At 43.2% G+C, this 19,910-nt stretch overlaps 1 protein-coding gene across 2 annotated transcripts in view; it reads right to left on the bottom strand.

Moving 5' to 3' along the window:
* LOC311100109 (histone-lysine N-methyltransferase EHMT1-like) overlaps window positions 1-12,505 on the bottom strand; it is a 38,217-nt gene extending 25,712 nt beyond the window's left edge. Inside the window, exon 1 of one of the 2 annotated variants that reach the window (XM_084140865.1) lies at window positions 12,477-12,505. In XM_084140865.1, coding sequence (XP_083996991.1) covers window positions 12,477-12,497 — 21 coding nt within the window. In that variant the 5' untranslated portion in view covers window positions 12,498-12,505. The remainder of the gene's footprint in view (window positions 1-12,476) is intronic. The other variant, XM_084140864.1, reaches the window with a different exon arrangement.
* Window positions 12,506-19,910: the final 7,405 nt, after the last annotated feature.

Genomic DNA, 19,910 nt, shown 5'->3' with positions numbered 1-19,910 from the left:
AGGGAAACATCTGACAAATTGCGCCTCCTTGGTAGTGTGTAACGGAGCTCGAGGTGCTCGACCAGTCGGCAAAAGCCAACATCATCCACGACAGAGAACGGTTGATTGTCAAGGGCAATGAATTCCATTATCTCGGCATTAATGGATTTTGCGTTTGAGTTGTCTCGCTGAAATGTTCTTACTCTTTCAAATGACTGCTCGACTTGACCTTGTTTAGTTGTTGGAAGTGTGCGCTTATAGTTTTTTTCTGCTTTTGTTCTAAGTAGTCGCTCAACGTCTGGGGGTGTTGCACTTTCAAGTGAGTAATTAGGTTTGTGGTATTGAAATATTTCACTTTCTCCCCTCCTCGGGAAATAATAGCAGCACAAACGTAGCATATGGCCTTTCTGTTATCTTCCTTCGAAACTTCAAAATAGATCCACACAGCAGACATTGTGGGCTAGGTTAAGAATGCTGTGTTGCACGTGTAGCGCTGTATTTTTCATGGCATCATTACGTCATCTACCTACGTTATACAGGTATTCACGTCTGCTTTGACATCAGTTTTGCTCATCGGCGTTAAACTATACATAGAGCCGATGCTGGCATTTTTAGTTAATATCGGCCCATTCCGATATGCTTACCGATATATTGTGCATCCCTAGTTGAAGCATTAGGTTGCTAAGAGAAAGACAAACTGAATTGCTTTCATGAAGGACTGGCTTGACTTGTGAGGATGACCACATCATTTATTTGGTTTTCTACCCAAAGTTGCAAAGACAACATTGTGATCCATTTGATAAACAGAAGAGATCAGCTAAATTTATAAAATGGTGTGGCAGTAACATGAACAGCGGCACCTAGTGGGCCAAACTTGGTACTTTCACACTAATTTATGGTGGTGGTGGGGGTTAAGAAAAGGTTTGGTCCAAATCGGATGTTGGGTACTATATTTATTTAATATTATATTAATCCTATAAATTGAAATGGCCAATTTGGGTGCAATCAATTAGCTTCAAATTGAAAGAATTTCAGAACAATCTGAGATGGTAGGTGTCATGGCTTGCTGAAATGACATGACAGACACTGGCTGGACAGACATGGTAGAAACGACACATTTTATATTTTTTACATTTTACTCATTTAGCAGACGCTCTTATCCAGAGCGACTTACAGTTAGTGAGTGCATACATTTTCATACTGGCCCCCCGTGGGAAACAAACTCACAACCCTGGCGTTGCAAGCGCCATGTTCTACCAACTGAGCTACAGGGGACTAGGCACCTTCACTATGGGAAATTCCCCATGTGGGATCCAGGACCACCACACTACAGATTACTAATTCTTTAACCACCGAGGTCAAACAGGAAGAAAGGCGGTGCTCTGCTCCCTCTCTCTGGCCCTCTGTATTCAGGCCCTTAGCGTCACTAACTACGCTCTGCTGACATGCTTGGCTGAAGGCCCAGTTTTGGCCGCTGCTCTGCAATGGGAATGGAATCAAACAGTGTCTCCTCTCCTCCTCCAGAGAGCTGCCTACTGAACGGCTTTACCTCCAACATCTCAAACCTCCAGAGGAAGCATCTCATGCTCAACCAACTGTCATCATACTTCAGATACTCAAATACAATGTGATTGAGAACCCCTTCTAACAGTGTAGCACAAGGCCAACTTCCTCAGATTAGCACCAGAACCACAAATCAACTATGATGATTATGGTGAAGACCTATTCAGGGACAAGAAACAATCCATAATCTGTTCTTGTTTGCCTTGCCTTATTCTGTCTCATCTCTTTCAATACAAGCAGCTAATGCAATCTTCCTTCAGCAGCACCAGACAAAACAAACAAAGGATAAAGACAGCAGACACTATGAACCAGACAGGCCCAGGGAAAAAAAACTGAACAGATAAATCAGACAGAAGATAAAGAAGAGGACATGCAGTTATACCAGTGGATCCACCTTTACAAACCGACAGGTTTTCCAACCTGTATTTCTGCTACAGAACGTCTGAAAACCTCAGAAGAGGAAGCAGGTCAGAGAATTCCGCAATGGAAGGAAATTCACCATCTTCCCCTCCCCCCTGAAAACGCAGGCCCGTCGCAAAAGCTTTGCCTTCCAATTGGAAACCCCATCAGACACCTGCCTCTAAAACCACCACAAAATGTCTGCTCCTAATGTTGCTCTCGCAACAAAAGATGCCCTTCTCTCAGTTTCCACCAGGGGAGCCATTACACAGAGTTTTATGTTGGCTAAGAGTGGGAAGGTTGTGCAGTGCTTTGGTATTGGAGGATATAGCCTAGCCTAGCATTAGCCTCCTTCACCAGCTGTCCACGGCCACCTCCCCCACAGTCCCCTCGCCACAGGATGGCCCCCACCTCTTGGCACCCTGCCATCATCAGGAGCTGAAGAGGACTGGACCTATTGGATTGGTTACAGAGAGGCCTCTCGTTTCAATGTGTCCTTCAGGATTAGCCTGGCCAATGCCTGTCAGATTAAAGTCACCTAAGGCTAGCTGCTAGATTTGAAGGGAGAGCAGAGTCTGACCGACAAACTCAGGAGACCTTTTGCCAGGACACCCTGCGCTGGAGCTGCACCTGACAGAACATTGACCCAAGGCTGATAATTCATTAAGGCTTATTTGCCTTAAGTCTAAGCAAAGGGCTGTGTGAATTGTCTAAGACCACTGACACCCCAGTGGACAAAGACACCGGTGTCCTCTGTCAGGCAGATGCATGCATGTCAATATAGTGGCCTGTCTGTTGCTCTGTCTGTAGCTCTTGCCACACATAGCTCAGTGGATCAACAGACAAATCCATTGGTATTCTGAGCACTCTGCCTTATCCTGCTCTCTCCTCTCGGTTATGAGAGAAATGCCTTAGATTTAGTGCTACTTCGATTTTTTATGAAAAATCACAATCACGTAGGCTAAAGTAAGTCTTCCAACATCAATCAGATAGTAATTTAGCTTTTACAACAGTTACAGGGAAAGTTGGTCTTGCTCGTCTAAAAGAGAGACTTGCACCCAAGAGCAAGCTGATAACTATCAGAGGCACCCAAAGAAAAAGGATCTCTGAGGTATTCTCACATGAGACCAGGTAGAAGAGAAGGGGTTCCAGAGTTACAGATTCCAAGGTGTGTGGTCGACACAGGTATGAGGGGAGAAAACCTTTCGTATTCCTTCATAGATTCAAGAAACCTCCTCTAATCGTGCTTCTCTATGTCCTCAGTCCTGCCCCTAGTGGGTGAAAAGGGAACTTGCACATTGGAGAGAGAAAGGGAGGGGGAGGAGAGAGAGAGGACCGTCTGCAGATCTCCGCCATTTCGTAACCAGATTGTTTACTGACACAACGTGGCCAACGCTGCACATTTCCACTAGGTGGGGGACATGTGGCCAGGATTTACATGGGTGGGGGATGGGAGCTCAAAGGCAGATTCACCTATTGGTTCTAATAAAGAATTAGCCAACATGAGAAAATACAAATATATCAGAATCATTACAAATGTAGGCTACATAACAAAAGCATGTTAAAAAAAACAATGCCAAAAAATAAGATATTGTAAAAAACAAAACCGGCTTATAAAATGTTCATATCAGACACTGTCATTTAAAAATGACTGCATCTGCCAACCATTTCTTCCAAAAATAAATCTAATGGCAGTGAGGTCAGTGCAGCCTATAGCTATTAGAACACAGCTAGCTACATGACTAAAGTCTATCTTGGGTTGTGGGTTCTGACACCAGCCCCCTGAATTAGGCTTGTCTAGCTATTGAAAGGTTGTGAACGATTAGAAAACATCTACTAATAAAGCCTAGCAATGTAAACAACAATATAGCCTCCTCCTATCACAGGTGTTAGACTGCCCAGCGCCCCAGAGAACAACACCCTAAACAAAAGACTCATTAACAATGGGTAAAACAGCTATTGAGCAATGACCATCAACATCTTGAAGATCGCCTTCTCTTTCCTCTAAGATTATTTGTATCATTCAATTCACAACAAGTCGGCTGCATGAACAAAAAGCGAGGAGTTTGGACTTGAAACAATGTGAAAAATCAACTACTGTTACAAAGCCATTATGAGTGCAAAATGCAGGCACCATCACACTGGATACTGAAGATGGTGCGGAACAGCACTGAGGCTATGGTATTATAAGACCTGAGTCCTGAGCCTGACTATTGCACAGGATTATCCTGCAGTCATTCATCTTTCTTCGGTTTCTCGCCAGTGTGTATTTGACCATATGGGACATTTTCCCTGCGGTACCTCCTTGGCCTTTTCCTGAAGGAGACGGTAGGGCTGCAAAGAGAAAGAGAAGGAAAGCGAGAGGAGTAAAACGAGGATGGGTCAGAGTCCTGGAGTGCCTGCCGGAAAGGCCGGGAGGAACACCATTTGAGATTTCTAAGAAGTCAGTCCTCTGCCCTGAGTGCATTCATCTCCAGCCTACTGTGTCAATGCTCCAAACACAGCTATCAATCAATGGAGATTTCCCAGACAGCAGGACCCACGAAACACCTTTGTGAAACTCAAATATCCATTATTCTAACACCTGACACAGGTGAACACAGTGCATTACTAACCACTTCACCACAGGGTAGTAGCGGCTTGCTGCCATATGAAATGCTGTAGTCATAGATCACATCAGGCTGAAAAAGCCTTGATTACTGATCAAACTCTCTGTTCAAGCCTGCTGTCATGGACTCTGAAGTCTGGCTTCACAGCCCAGAGTAGGCTAACGTCCCCTTCCCTGTGGTAAATATGCGCTTGCAGTAAGCATCATACCTGCTTTCTCCTGATGGCCTCCATTGAGGAGAGTGGTTGAGAGGGAGAGCGAGAGTGTGGGTGCAAGAGAGAGAGAGCGGGAGTCTCGAACGGATTGTTCCTCTTTTCCTTTTCCTCCCCGCATGCACACATTCAACTCGTTGGTCATGTGACCCAGCAGCTCCCTCTGTCGGTCCCTCTTCAGAGGTCTTCCACAGAGCATGCTCAGTCAGTTCGAATTACAGCGGATCCTCTTTTTTTCTCTCTCGCGACCTGTGCGCTGATGAACGCGCACAGCCATTTCAGGAACAGCAACAAAAAGTGAAAAAAGGTAGCTAAGCAAGGGGCCAAAGAGGAGAGCTGTGTGTGAGTCAGCGTCTTAAAAACTCAATCAACACTGTTCTCCTTTAAAATAGAGCCCACGAGGAGAGGCCCCAACGTAACTAGCATGGGAGCGATCCTCAGCCATCTCACCTCTACATTTACATTTTAATCATTTAGCAAACACTCTTATCCAGAGCGATTTACAATAGTGAGTGCATACGTCTTACTTTTTCATACTGGTCCCCCGTGGGAATCGAATCCACAACCCTGGCGTTGCAAGCACCATGCTCTATGAACTGAGCCACACTTGGCCATCAGCCAAGCCAACTCATCAACAGATAGGCCTACTGTAATGTCCCTGTGAAATGATGGATGCCCACTTCACTAGGCTAGGAGAGTCAGAAAAGGCATCTAGCTAACTGTTCTGTGACATGACCTTTGAAGCAGACAATCTCATGTGAATTCTAAACCAAATAAAATAGAAAGCTTGAGGGTGAGGACAATCTCTGTGAAAAATTAGGCTAGACTATAACCAAATCAAAAGACGTCAAAGTATGGGGACTGCCGATGATCTGTCGCTACCTTTTGGCGAAATCATTTTTCTGTTTGGTTGCAATTCAGAACACCACAATCTATTCTAGGATCAACTCCAATCCCATTGCTTCACTAGTTTCTTAAACCCGTCCTTAGGCAACAGTGACTAGGGTCTTGTTTCAATGGTGGACTCTTTTGGCATAGAACTACATCACTACTTTATCCGCTTGAATAAAACACAAAATAGTAGCTAGCAAGATTGCTAGCAAACTTTGGTTTTGAATCAGGACGTTCTGGCATGTTTGCCTCCTGATTTGTTGGGAGAGTCCCCAGAATAGTTTTTTTCTTATCGACGTAGGCAGCGACGTAGTTCTATTATGCCAAAAGAGTCCATCATTGAAATCAGACCCTAGTCACTGTTGCCTGGGGTCAGGTTTTCGAGAATATTGATTCACACTGCTGGGTCCACCTCTGCTCATTGCTTCTACAGTCCTGTGTTCACGCTGCCCTATTGTCAGGCTCTCAACATGGCACCACAAAGCAGAGTGAGAGGCAGTCTACCGAGCATGCTCAGTAGGAATGTCAGCCATTTTGAAGCTCTATGAACTAGCTAAGTGGCAGGCAATGGAGTAGGATCTGAGAAACGTCAGCAGTCCCTTTCCACAAAATCAAACGACCTTAAACCCACAACCCCATATTTCACAATCTTACATCCCACAAATAAAAATCAGTTTCTTGTTTCACGTTCTCTGTTGGACAGGAATCAACATATTTTCTGATACCTTGATAGAGCCGACACAGGAAGAAAACGAGAGCAAGAAAGAAAGCGAAATAATTCAGTATTATAGGAGCTCAGGCCAGAATAGGAGTTCTGTCAGTCCACTCGCAGCAGTGTATGCTACCACACGCCCACAGAAAGCCGGGGGCCCACTGCCAGTGAGCCATTTAGTCCTCATCTCTTCTGGCTATGGCCACTAAAATGAGTATAACCTATGCACACACGGCAAGAGAGGCTACCAGATGTCACTAGTACTCTACAATAAATTCTCCAAAAACTGGTGACTGGTGTCATGCTAACACCCTTGAAGAAAAGGGCTTGACAAAGACTTCTACCTTCTGACAGTTTCCATCCCACTCTAGTCTGCCACCACACAGGTTAGTTAACCCCTCAACTCCAATAGAATATTTCACAATTGGTTGATTCTCTGGATTACAATGTTCAACAGGCTGTATTTAAGGAGGAGACCATACAATTCAGCTAGATTTGTAAACAACATCAATGCTGTTCATTCGTAACAAAGGCCTTTCCCAGATCAACCCGACTGCTACAAAGAGACAGAATGCCTGATGCCCTCATTAACTAATTCAATGAGTCGGAGGGGAACACAGGGCTTCCAATTCCCTGTCACTGCTGAGCTGAGCTGAGCTCCTGGGGTGGATATGGATTTGAGGCCCCTCTACATGTACATGGAGCGTTCAGAGGATAGTCCCTCAGTCATTCACAGGAATGTGGCTTAGCCATAGACACATACTAAGCTATAGCCAGCTGATCAAGTCTTGCTGTGGATCTGGTTCTCCTGATTGATAAACCTGAGCGTCACTGGTCTACAGGTAAAAGTCTGTGGAACCTTGAAACAATTAAATCGATTAGCCTAATTAATTAGCCAATGAATTAATTCATTAATCATGAGTTTTCGCTTCTAAAAAATTAAGGAGGCTGTCAATTCCCAAACTATTTAAAAAGACAACCAAGGTCCATCTGGGCAAGCTCCATTTGAAGAGACATAAAAATTGAGATTGTAATAATCCCGTTCTTTTTTCTTTCAAGTTCGCCCCCAGGCAACCATAGAAGTACCTGGATAAAGCAGTGAATCACCATTGATGGGGGAGGAGTAAGAGGGAAAGGGCGAAAGTAGAGCTCCACACACAACATCTAGCTTCCCACACATGCACCGTCCCAGCTCAGGTCACATGACCAACTCTCTGTAGAAAGCTCTGACATGGCCTTTACTGGGCATGCTCAGATGGAGCCCTGCTGTTCTTCATGGAGAAGGAAGAGGGAAAAAACATTGCAGCCATTTCGTGAAACGATTTCAAGAGACAACAATGGGAAAACTGTCAAGGGGTTTACCACATTTCAGAATGTGAATGTCTAGTTATAAAATCATCAAATTTTACTGGATGATTTCAATCACTGGCATCAATCAGTTACACAATCCAACAGATTATTTTCTGTAAAGGCCTAATCACAACAAGATTTAGGATGTCAGAAAATATTTTATTTGTCGAACATCAGGGAAACAGTTTCTCTGGCCAAGTCTCTGATACTAGGCCTAGCGTACATTTGCAGATAGCCTAATAGCCTTTAAAATTGCCTAAATATTGTTCACCTACCTAACAAGAAAATATTGTTTTGGAGCTGTACCGTACTAAAACAGTAAGCTATTACCTTCATTGGAACAATGATTTCATTTTAACAAAGCACAATAATACTAATTATACTACCCTACGTCAATCATAATGCAAGAACAACTTTCCAGTCACAAACTTGAACCCCTCACCCTCCAGGGGCCAAGAAGTACCCAATTCTTCATTGAAAAAATCTGGATAAGCTGTTCTGAGGTAGGCCTAAAACTAAGGAGTCCAGATGGGTCATTGTCTGTCGTTTTGTACAGTTTAACACTAACTGGATGTATCGCCCACCAACAACCTGAATGGTGTTGACAACTGCATTATGATCAGTTCTGACTGCATCTAACGGAAATGACATTGATTAAATAGCTTGCATTGCAAATAATTTGTAGAACACAGCTGTATTCACGTTCCATTCAAGTATTGCACTGCTGCTGGATTTATTTAATCAAAGAATAGCCTGAACAAAAGAGGCCTCCCCATCAAATAACAGTGTTTCACCGAAAAGAGGCATCACATGTTTTCCCACCAAGAGTAGGATCTCTAGATGATAAGATGCATGCTCCATCATGACCCAAAAACAAGGAAGATAAGGGTTTTTCATCACAGTCTTCTTCCCAGTGAGAGCGAGTACAAGACACATCCCAAAACGGCCAGTTCACCAACTCATTTTACCATTTGAGAGATAAGTTGAAGGCACTTCAGCCACCTCACACTTGAACTAGCTAAACCCATTTCTACACATATCCTACCTGCACATCACAAACAATAGGCTACATACAGCTTGTGGACAGGTGGCTATACAATGATTTACCAGTTGCCTGACAAATTTAAAAGAGAGATGAAGGAAATACTGTGATAACCACAACATGAGTGATTTAATTCATGCATAGAGAAATAAAGAGCAATGATTCCCCTATTCCACTAAAACAGAGTCATAGGCCCAGTATAAGGTTCCAGTAATGTGGCCCCCACCATGTTACTCCCCCCTCCCTGCAACCCTCACCACAGTGCACCATACCTTTGTCAGCAACAGAGAGGCCGTGCCTTCAAGGAGCCGAGCTGACGCTATAAGAGCCGGTCGTTCCTGTTAAGGCCAGAGGCCTACTTGTCTGCTCTGCCCAGTACCCTGTCTATCCAGCAGGAGCAGCAGAGCTCAGCTCAGTGCTGAGCATGCTCACTGACACCCAATGACTGACAGAGGGAAGACTGCAGGGAAGAACTAGCTTCCGTGGCTAACGATGAGCAAGAAGTGGAATTCGCCAGTCCAGAGGCATCCACATTTACCCACACAAGTCAACAGTCCAACCTTCTTGTATCATCAATCTGCTTCTCCTTCAAACATTTTTTACTTCTGTAAAGAACATTTTGGTTGAAGATTGTTTAATTTATAATTCTCCCCACTTATGTTTTCCAATGCTCTCCTCCAAAATGCCTGCTAATGGCTGCAATGACTACCACAGGGTCAAACTAAAGTTAATTTGGGATACATTAGGTCAGGCTCCTCCTCTTTAAAAATTATCTGGCTCTGCCCAATAGAGATATTTTTCAAACAACAAAGCAGGCTCTGGGGCTCTTCTTGGGTTCCATCACCAGGGACTTTAAATCACAATTTAGGCCTACACACTCACAATACTAATATTCAAAGCAAAGTAAGATAAGGCAATATGTCAGTAACCCAACTATGTATTTGATTCACAGAGAGGCCAGTATAAACAAAATTACCAACATCCATTCCTCTGTGTTCCCTGCCAAAGCAAATGTGATGGGCATGGTTAATACTGGCATGTGTACTGCTTTGCTTTATCTTGGACAGGTCGCAGTTGTAAATGAGAACTTGTTCTCAACTGGCTTACCTGGTTAAATAAAGGTTAAATAAAAAAATTAAAAATATTGTGTGCAAGAAAAAAAAACATGTTGCCTGCGTGGCTCTGGAGCTATAATTAATGGATATTTGAGTGCAGAAGACAACCTCAGATTTGAAGATTCCTCCCTATCCCTCACAGAATTGACATTCGAGTTCTCAAACAGATGGAGATGGTGACGACGTCTACCTCTGTCAATGGAAGGAAGCTGTCAGGGATTGCTGAAAGAGAGACTGCTAGTGAAACATCATTCGAGCTCCCTCTGTCGGATAACAGCGGATTGTCACAAAATTGAAAATGAAATGTACATGAGAGTTCTTGAGTAGATATTACCAGCGGTATAGTGGAGGGTATACCTACTTATTTTTCAGTGGGCATTGCTTATAATTACTTCTTAATCCCCACTGATACGTATCAAAATAGTGTAGTGGAGGTAAACACCGTATCAAAGAATAGGGCTGATGGAACCGATCGGACAGTTTAGCTTAAAATGTTGATACAATATTATTTCTATACATTTTAGGCGCAGCAATGTACACATGGCAGTAGACCTACGCGTGAAAGTTCCTAAATGCAATTTGCGGGAAAACACCTTTCTAAAATGCGCACCGCACATGAAAGCGGTTTCATGGACAGAGATGGAATTGTCCATTAGAAAGAGCGGGGATTTAAAGATGCAATAACTATCATGGGTTGCTAATATGATTCGAACAATTCATTTAGCTGCTAGACAATTAAAGAAAACCAATAGAACAGGAGAACGCATGCCCACCCGTCAGAATTATATGATTATTTGCATCAATCCAGTGGGCATTTCTTTTGCAAACTCACTCATGTGCTACAGAAACACCGCTAACCAAACAGAGCTAGCTAGGTGCCTGCACACTTCAATTAAAGGGTAACTGCACTCAAAAATCTAAATGTATTCGATTTTCCCTAGAAAGTGGTCTCCTTGTGTGGTTTAAGCATTGCTATGGACTTAGAACATACAATTTTGTTTTTCTATAAATAAATAAAAAGTGTGACACATCGAAAGCATTTTTTTTGTGTGTGTGGGGGGGGGGGTCTGAAACCTTTGAATTTCTGACTCAGTTTATGTTTCAATAATAGGTACTAATATTAGCCTACTGCACAGTACAGCTTGGGTTGTCCTTACTGTGAAAGACCAATATGGGATATATCATTTTAGGTCAGTCAGATTGTCACGTCACTGTTGTCATAATTTTTCACACAGGGAACCTTTCCTTCGCTGGGCGGGCCGTTTGGAGAGAAAAAAATAAAGAAAAACTTGAATATACCCATTTCTTCAGGCACCACTACACCACTTGATATTGCCGACGTCTGTTTACATATAGATCATATTAAATTTATTCGACCCATGTGCTAAGCATCCGACCTTGTTGGTTGAGTCAACGCTGAGGGTGTTGGGAAAGTGCATGCAACAATGTTACCAGCTGTAGTCACTTCTGGCTTCATTTGAACAAATCCTTATGCTAATGTTTGTTACTTTATTTCGTCCCGCAACGAACCACTGTCTAGACAGTTGTCTAAACAACGTGGCTCGTTGCTGGACCAAGCAACTTGTTACTGTACTGAAGTTTATTTGGCTACACTGTACCTAGCTAGCTAACAAACCCGTATGCTTCCCTGTGCATACTACAAGCGTTGCTATTCTGTAGCGTTACTTTAGCTATCCTTTTAAAAGTCAATATCATAGTTGTGTTGTATTGGATCTCAAATGTGTTAGCTGGTTATCTAGCTAACTGGGGATTAGCAGGAGTTCCAAGCTAGCGAGCGCCATTCTCCAGGCTCGAGCTGTACTAAACTTTTGATGTCTCGTGCAGCCAGCACCAGCTATGCTAGTCGCTTGATTTGAGAGGGAACTTGAAATTATTCGATGCTCTAGACAGCATACGCTAACGTTAAACGGAATAATGCTAGCTACTTCGCTAATAAACGTAAAAAACACAATTCCGTATATCAATGATAGATAACTAGCTACATCCTTGGACCAGAACCTTGTTTGGACCCCAATACAGGTATCCAAGTTCGATTAATATATAGGCAGCTCGTTAATATTACAAAAGCTAACTTGTTAGCTAACGTTAAGCTAAGCAGCTAACTAGCAGCTCCCTGCCTGTGGAAAAACAGATTACTCTCGCAATAGTAAATGCAAAAAATGTGTAGAAAATCATTGCAAGAGTTATGCAAAAGTGAAACCAATTGCAATAATGTGAGTTTGTGGTTTGCACAGGTAAAACACTAACTAGCTTGAAAGCCGGATGGCGACAAGGCCCTGGAACTTGTATGACTGTACTAAGCTGAATGCATCAACATGCACAATTCAGATTTCGGGGCAGCGCATCCTCCTAGCTAAACAAGCACATTCAATCGCCCTACGGACACAAAAGCAGGGTTTCAGGGTTGACAGTACCGGGCGGGCAGTTTGAAATTTACTGAAAGCAGAGGTCTCACAACATTTATCCACGTTTAAGTTTCTTGCCCTAAAACTACAACATTTGTTGAAACGGGCAAGCCCACATAGTAATACAAAAAAACACAGCTGAAGGAAACCAATGATGTAAATGTGCCTCTCTCGCTTACCTCGGCTTGCACCGAAGCCATGGTTCCTTTTGCCTGACCAGTCTCCGCCCACTTAACTCATTGCGTCATCACATTCATTTATTTGACATACTCAGGAGCGGTCTGCAATAATTTATTTCGATGTAATCGGTGTTAAGTGATACTTACATTTTGGTTTACTCAAGCAGGCTACATATCCGTTCTGGGCATTGCATCCTATGTGTGCACTGTATAGTATGAACAAGAGTTCGCATTAAAACGTGCAAAATGGGTAGACCAACCATAGAATAGTCCTATTGAACTGCCTTTAATATTTTTTCCGCAACATGAAAATACCATGAAATGTCATTTGTGCAGTCAAAATACAAAAAAATCCACTATTTGTTTATCAATGTCATCAGAAATGTATCACGGCATTTAAATGCACTATTTATTTTTTTATTTTTTTATTTATTATTTATTATTTTTATTTATTTATTTCTAGAGGTGCATAAAATTGTGAGATCAAAAATGGGAAAGATCTGATCTACCTTCATTGTGTTTTTCAACCATAAAATTCTACCAAGGTAAGAAACTATGGTCTCTTGGATCCAATAACAACTCAAAGGCAAAGCATCTCGTTCTTTCTCTCACACACGCACGCACACACACACACACACAATCTATCTATGTCTGTCTCTCTCCCTCCAACCCTTGGCAAGTATGCAAGCAGACATAAGCTGTGGTCCATGTCCTTGTGTGACACAGAGTGGCTGATGACAGATTCGGAATCAGCCGTTTCTACGGCAACAGAGGAAAATGAATGCTGCAGTAAACAGTGAGATGTGAGCCTGAGGTGAGATCTCTATGGGGTGGTTCCTCTCTCCTCTCACGCTTTCCCCTGTTGCTCCCATTATCATCATGGCTACTGCCCACAATCTTTAAGCCATGCCATTGCCAATATAGTATAACTAAGGAAGGCCGCTGCTGTATATGACATCAGTCACACCAAGGCATGAAGGATGGGAAATGTCTGAGGCACAACTCTTTTTAGATTGGTAAATTAGCTATCTAAACTTGTAGTAATCATGGCTGAATACTGACCGGGCACGCAGTGCATGTGCCCACGTGCCCTGACCTGGCAAAATGTGTAGAATTGCAAGAAAATTGCTTTAAAACTTCAATATTTTCTCTACGCTCCATGGCAAAATGTGGAGAATTGCAGGAAATTAATGTTACGTTTTGAGGAAGTGTGCAATTGGCATACTGACTACAGGAATGTCCACCATGTTAATTTCTCTACCATAAGCCGCCTCCAACGTCGTTTTAGAGAATATGGTAGTACGTCCAACCGGCCTCACAAGCGCAGGCCATGTGTATGGTGTCGTGTAGACTAGCGGTTTGCTGATGTCAATGTTGTGAACAGAGTGCCCCATGGTGGCGGCGGGGTTATGGTATGGGCAGGCATAAGCTATGGACAGATGCATATCTGTATTCCCAGTGATGTGAAATCCATAGATTAGGGTCTAATTTATTTATTTCGGGTCTAATTTATTTATTTCAATTGACTGATTTCCTCATATGAACTGTAACTAAGTAAAATCTTTGAAATTGTTGCATGTTGCGTTTATATTTTTGTTCAGTATACATTGACCCCTTCACGACCTATGCCCTCGACCCCAGTCCCATGTGGGGCGCCAATGATATGATTAGTTGAATATATTAAAATATAATATATTAAAAACACTATATATGCAAACGTATGTGGACACCCCTTCAAATTAGTGGATTAGACTATTTTAGCCTCACCGGTCGCTGACAGGTGTAAAATCGAACACACAGCCATGAAATCTCCACAGACAAATATTGGCAGTAGAATGGCCTTACGGAAGAACACAGTGACTTTCAACATGGCACGGTCATAGGATGCCACCTTTCCAACAAGTCAGTTGGTCAGATTTCTGCCCTGCTAAAGCTGCCACAGTCAACTTTAAGTGCTGCTATTGTGAAGTGGAAACGTCTAGGACTAACAACAGCTCAGCCGCAAAGTGGTAGGCCACACAAGCTAACAGAACGGTTATGGTTTGTTCGAGATCGGTGTGGAAGAATTTGACTGGCCTGCACAGAGCCCTGATCTCAACCCCATCGGTATGAATTGGAATGCCGACTGCGAGCCAGGCCTAATCGGCCAACATCAGTGTTTGACCTCACTAATGCTCTTGTGGCTGAATGGAAAGGGGTATACGTAGTCAATTGTACAACTGAAATGTGTCTTCCGCATTTAACCTAACCCCTCTAAATCAGAGAGGTGCAGGGGGCTGCCTTAATCGACATTACATTTACATTTTAGTCATTTAGCAGACGCTCTTATACAGAGCGACTTACAGTTAGTGAGTGCATACATTATTAACCTTTTTCTTTTTTTTCATACTGGCCCCCCAGTGGGAATCGAACCCACAACCCTAGCGTTGCAAACTGAGCTACATCCCTGCCGGCCATTCCCTCCCCTACCCTGGACGATGCTGGGCCAATTGTGCGCCGCCCCATGGGTCTCCCGGTCGTGGCCGGCTACGAAAGAGCCTGGATTCGAACCAGGATCTCTAGTGGCACAGCTGCACCCACTGCGATGCAGTGCCTTAGACCACTGCGCCACTACAGTGGGGAAAAAAAGTATTTAGTCAGCCACCAATTGTGCAAGTTCTCCCACTTAAAAAGATGAGAGAGGCCTGTAATTTTCATCATAGGTACACGTCAACTATGACAGACAAAATGAGAAAAAAAATCCAGAAAATCACATTGTAGGATTTTTAATGACTTTATTTGCAAATTATGGTGGAAAATAAGTATTTGGTCACCTACAAACAAGCAAGATTTCTGGCTCTCACAGACCTGTAACTTCTTCTTTAAGAGGCTCCTCTGTCCTCCACTCGTTACGTGTATTAATGGCACCTGTTTGAACTTGTTATCAGTATAAAAGACACCTGTCCACAACCTCAAACAGTCACACTCCAAACTCCACTATGGCCAAGACCAAAGAGCTGTCAAAGGACACCAGAAACAACATTGTAGACCTGCACCAGGCTGGGAAGACTGAATCTGCAATAGGTAAGCAGCTTGGTTTGAAGAAATCAACTGTGGGAGCAATTATTAGGAAATGGAAGACATACAAGACCACTGATAATCTCCCTCGATCTGGGGCTCCACACAAGATCTCACCCCGTGGGGTCAAAATGATCACAAGAACGGTGAGCAAAAATCCCAGAACCACACGGGGGGACCTAGTGAATGACCTGCAGAGAGCTGGGACCAAAGTAACAAAGCCTACCATCAGTAACACACTACGCCGCCAGGGACTCAAATCCTGCAGTGCCAGACGTGTCCCCCTGCTTAAGCCAGTACATGTCCAGGCCCGTCTGAAGTTTGCTAGAGTGCATTTGGATGATTCAGAAGAGGATTGGGAGAATTTCATATGGTCAGATGAAACCAAAATATAACTTTTTGGTAAAAACTCAACTCGTCGTGTTTGGAGGACAAAGAATGCTGAGTTGCATCCAAAGAACACCATACCTACTGTGAAGCATGGGGGTGGAAACATCATGCTTTGGGGCTGTTTTTCTGCAAAGGGACCAGGACGACTGATCCGTGTAAAGGAAAGAATGAATGGGGCCATGCATCGTGAGATTTTGAGTGAAAACCTCCTTCCATCAGCAAGGGCATTGAAGATGAAACGTGGCTGGGTCTTTCAGCATGGCAATGATCCCAAACACACCGCCCGGGCAACGAAGGAGTGGCTTCGTAAGAAGCATTTCAAGGTCCTGGAGTGGCCTAGCCAGTCTCCAGATCTCAACCCCATAGAAAATCTTTGGCGGGAGTTGAAAGTCTGTGTTGCCCAGCGACAGCTCCAAAACATCACTGCTCTAGAGGAGATCTGCATGGAAGAATGGGCCAAAATACCAGCAACAGTGTGTGAAAACCTTGTGAAGACTTACAGAAAACGTTTGACCTGTGTCATTGCCAACAAAGGGTATATAACAAAGTATTGAGAAACTTTTGTTATTGACCAAATACTTATTTTCCACCATAATTTGCAAATAAATTCATAAAAAATCCTACAATGTAATTTTCTGGATTTTTTTTCCTCATTTTGTCTGTCATAGTTGACGTGTACCTATGATAAAAATTACAGGCCTCTCTCATCTTTTTAAGTGGGAGAACTTGCACAATTGGTGGCTGACTAAATACTTTTTTTCCCCACTGTATGTCATCGGCTACCAGGGAACAGTGGGTTAACTGCCTTGCTCAGGGGCAGAACGACTGATTTTTACTTTGTCAGCTCAGGGATTCGATCCAGCAACCTTTCGGTTACTGGCCCATTTCTCCTACCCGCCAGGCTAAGTGCCGCCCCTCGAAGCAAGTCCCATCAGTTCCAACATCTAGTGGAAAGCCTTCTCAGAAAAGTGGAGGCTGTTATAGCAGCAAAGGGGGCACCAACTCCATATGAATGCCCATGATTTTGGAATGAGATGTTCGATGAGCAGGTGTCCACATACTTTTGGTAATGTAGTGTATAACGAAGTAGTGTGTTTGCAGTGAGGGAGATGTGACAGTCAAAACCTGCACCATGATTCCACCTAGTGGTGATTTCACAGAACATGCGTCTCATATTCAGTTCAACACTGGCAGTATTTCTTGAGACTGACAAGGACTTATAATGACTCAGACTACTGTAGGGCCAGAACAGAAGGGGTGAATTTCTGAGTTTGTGGCCATGCTGATATGGCACACTGCCCAATATATGCGGATAGTGTAGCTCTTGGGCATAATCAGATAATAATGACTGACGATAGGAAACTCGTCCCAGGACATTAGGCACTGTACGTTATGTTGTAGGCTGACGTGACCTCACAATTACATAATAGAAAAGGGGGTTATCTCTCTCTAAGCACCTATAGAAGAAGCCTACTTTTTTAGCAGATGTTCAAAATACAGATTCTTCATTCACACATTATTTGCCTCACAAGTGATTTGTACTTTCTGGTATCCAATTGCGATCCAATCATATTATCTGATTATCGCTACAACTCCCCAACGGGCTCAGGAGAGGTGAAGGTCGAGTCATGCGTCCTCCGAAACAGGTCGCCTTCAAGTCGCTGCAGTTGCTTCTCAGCACCATGGACCATCCTCCTCAGTGAATTTCCTAAAAAATAAAAATTGTAAAACATAAAAAAAGTTATCCTTTTTAGATAAAACTATACTAAATATAAATCACGTTACCAAATAATTGATTAAAACACACTATTTTGCAAAAAAGGTCTACAGTAGCGTGAACAGCACACTGTAGGGTAGCACCATGGTGTAGCCGGAGGACAGCTAGCTTCCGTCCTCCTCTGGGTACATTGACTTCAATACAAAACCTAGGAGGCTCATGGTTCTCACCCCCTTCGACAGACTTATACAGTAATTATGACAACTTCCGGAGGACGTCCTCCAACCTATCAGAGCTCTTGCAGCATGAACTGACATGTTGTCCACCCAGTCAAAGGATCAGAAAATTTATCTCGAACTGAAAGCATAAGCTACAGCTAGCTAGCACTACAGTGCATAAAATGTGGTGAGTAGTTGACTCAAAGAGAGAGAAAAACAGTAGTTGAACAGTTTAACAAATTAATTTATTCCAAAATGAAGGAAAAGCAAGAGAGAAATAGAGAGAGCGATTATCTTATTTTTTTTCACTTTCAGTTTCACTTACTTAGCCAGCAAATGCAGCTAGCTAGTTTAGCCCACTGAAACACCCTGCTCAAACAGAGGGATATTATGTTAGCTAGCTGGCTATGACTTTCCAACACAACACTGGAACTCTTCATAGACTGTTCTATGAAGCAAGCGGTACCGGAGCGCCAAGTCTAGGTCCAAAAGGCTTCTTAACAGCTTCTACCCACAAGCCATAAGACTCCTGAACAGCTAATCATGGCTACCCGGACTATTTGCATTTGGGGTGTATTCATTCCGCCGATGCTGTTGAAAAACGTTTCTTAAACGGAAGCAAACGGAACAAAACAGGGATAAACATACCTGTATTTGTCCAATAGAAACTCTCGTTTGCAACTGTTGGACTGATGATTACACCCTATATCAGCTAGATGCAGGCAAGAGTGTGCAAAGCGGTATTGAATGTCACTGTCTGTCCATGTGTCACTGTCCATGTGTCACCTCAAACTTGTCTCTCGACCTGTGTGCACCTACATTGTAAACTGTCATTCATAGGCTAGGTTGTAGCAACCTCATGATGGGTATAGGGAAAATTACAGTATCATGTAGTAGCCTAAACCTATTGCTGTTACATTGAACTGGGTGAATGAAATATGAATGACAGTCATCCAATATGCTGTAATAGAAAGAAAATTGTCCTCCCTCATCTTAAACGGCACTGACCGCCACTGAGCTACAGGGGATACAAATGAAAGTGATATTTAAGACCTCTAACCAATTTACTGTACACACGTTGTTTTCAGTTTGTGAGTGTGTGATATTGGGGTATAGGAAAGTTTATTTCGACATTTATAAAGAAAAACTTGTATAAACAATAGCAGCTATTTTGACACTGCCATGTTAATCTGAGCCTTGCTGTTGGCCCAGATAGAGGAAGAGGCTCAACTCGTTGGAAAATCTGTCTCCCTCCAGCAGGTGGCGTTTTTTCACCCACCAAGCAAGGAGTTTTTGTATGGATGTCAATTTGGTCAACAAAAAAATGTATGGCTTATTTGCTATGTGAGGTTTATTTCATTGAAGTTTCCTAATGCTTAGGTTGTTACGAGTGTACTGATATAAGTAGGACACGTGACTTCCCCGCAACTTTGAGAAAAGTCGCTTTATATTGAAGTTGTCTCGAGATGGCTATGCATATTCATGGGATGAAGCGAGTAGCATAGCATCTTTCCATTGAATACAGGCGGTTGACATCAACAACCCTCATCGAATATTCAAAAAAGTATTAAAATAATGAGATGTATCCACCAATCCAAAGAAAGGATAGGCGGGAGCTAGACACTACTCCGTGCCGCTTTGTGGACGACTCCCATTGTTAGTATCTTGTCAGTATATGCATCATCTTTGGCTCAGATCAACAGTGTCCGACTTTCGGCTGTCGCAGATGCACCTCCCCCGACTTCACCCGTCAACTTTCATCTACAGTCGGTTTCGTTAGCCTTAAAGCCAATTTATGCTTGCTCTGGAAATGTGATCTGGAGGCTCTGTAAGGAGGGTGTGGCGCAATTGTGGAGGCTTGCGTAGGCCAAATTGAGCTCCATACCGCATCGCAACATTTTGTAACAATGCAGAGGGCTCCAAATAGCTCCACGTTGACATGATTGGTTGACGGTAGTTGGGAGCGGTAAATCCTGTATAAGCACAAACTCACTTCCTTGACAATATACAGTGGGGAGAACAAGTATTTGATACACTGCCGATTTTGCAGGT

The sequence above is a fragment of the Coregonus lavaretus genome (assembly GCF_964263955.1).
Source record: "Coregonus lavaretus genome assembly, chromosome: 24".
NCBI lineage: Eukaryota > Metazoa > Chordata > Actinopteri > Salmoniformes > Salmonidae > Coregonus > Coregonus lavaretus.
The sequence above is the reverse complement of the archived record's forward strand: the minus strand, read 5'-3'. Positions and strand labels throughout refer to the sequence as shown.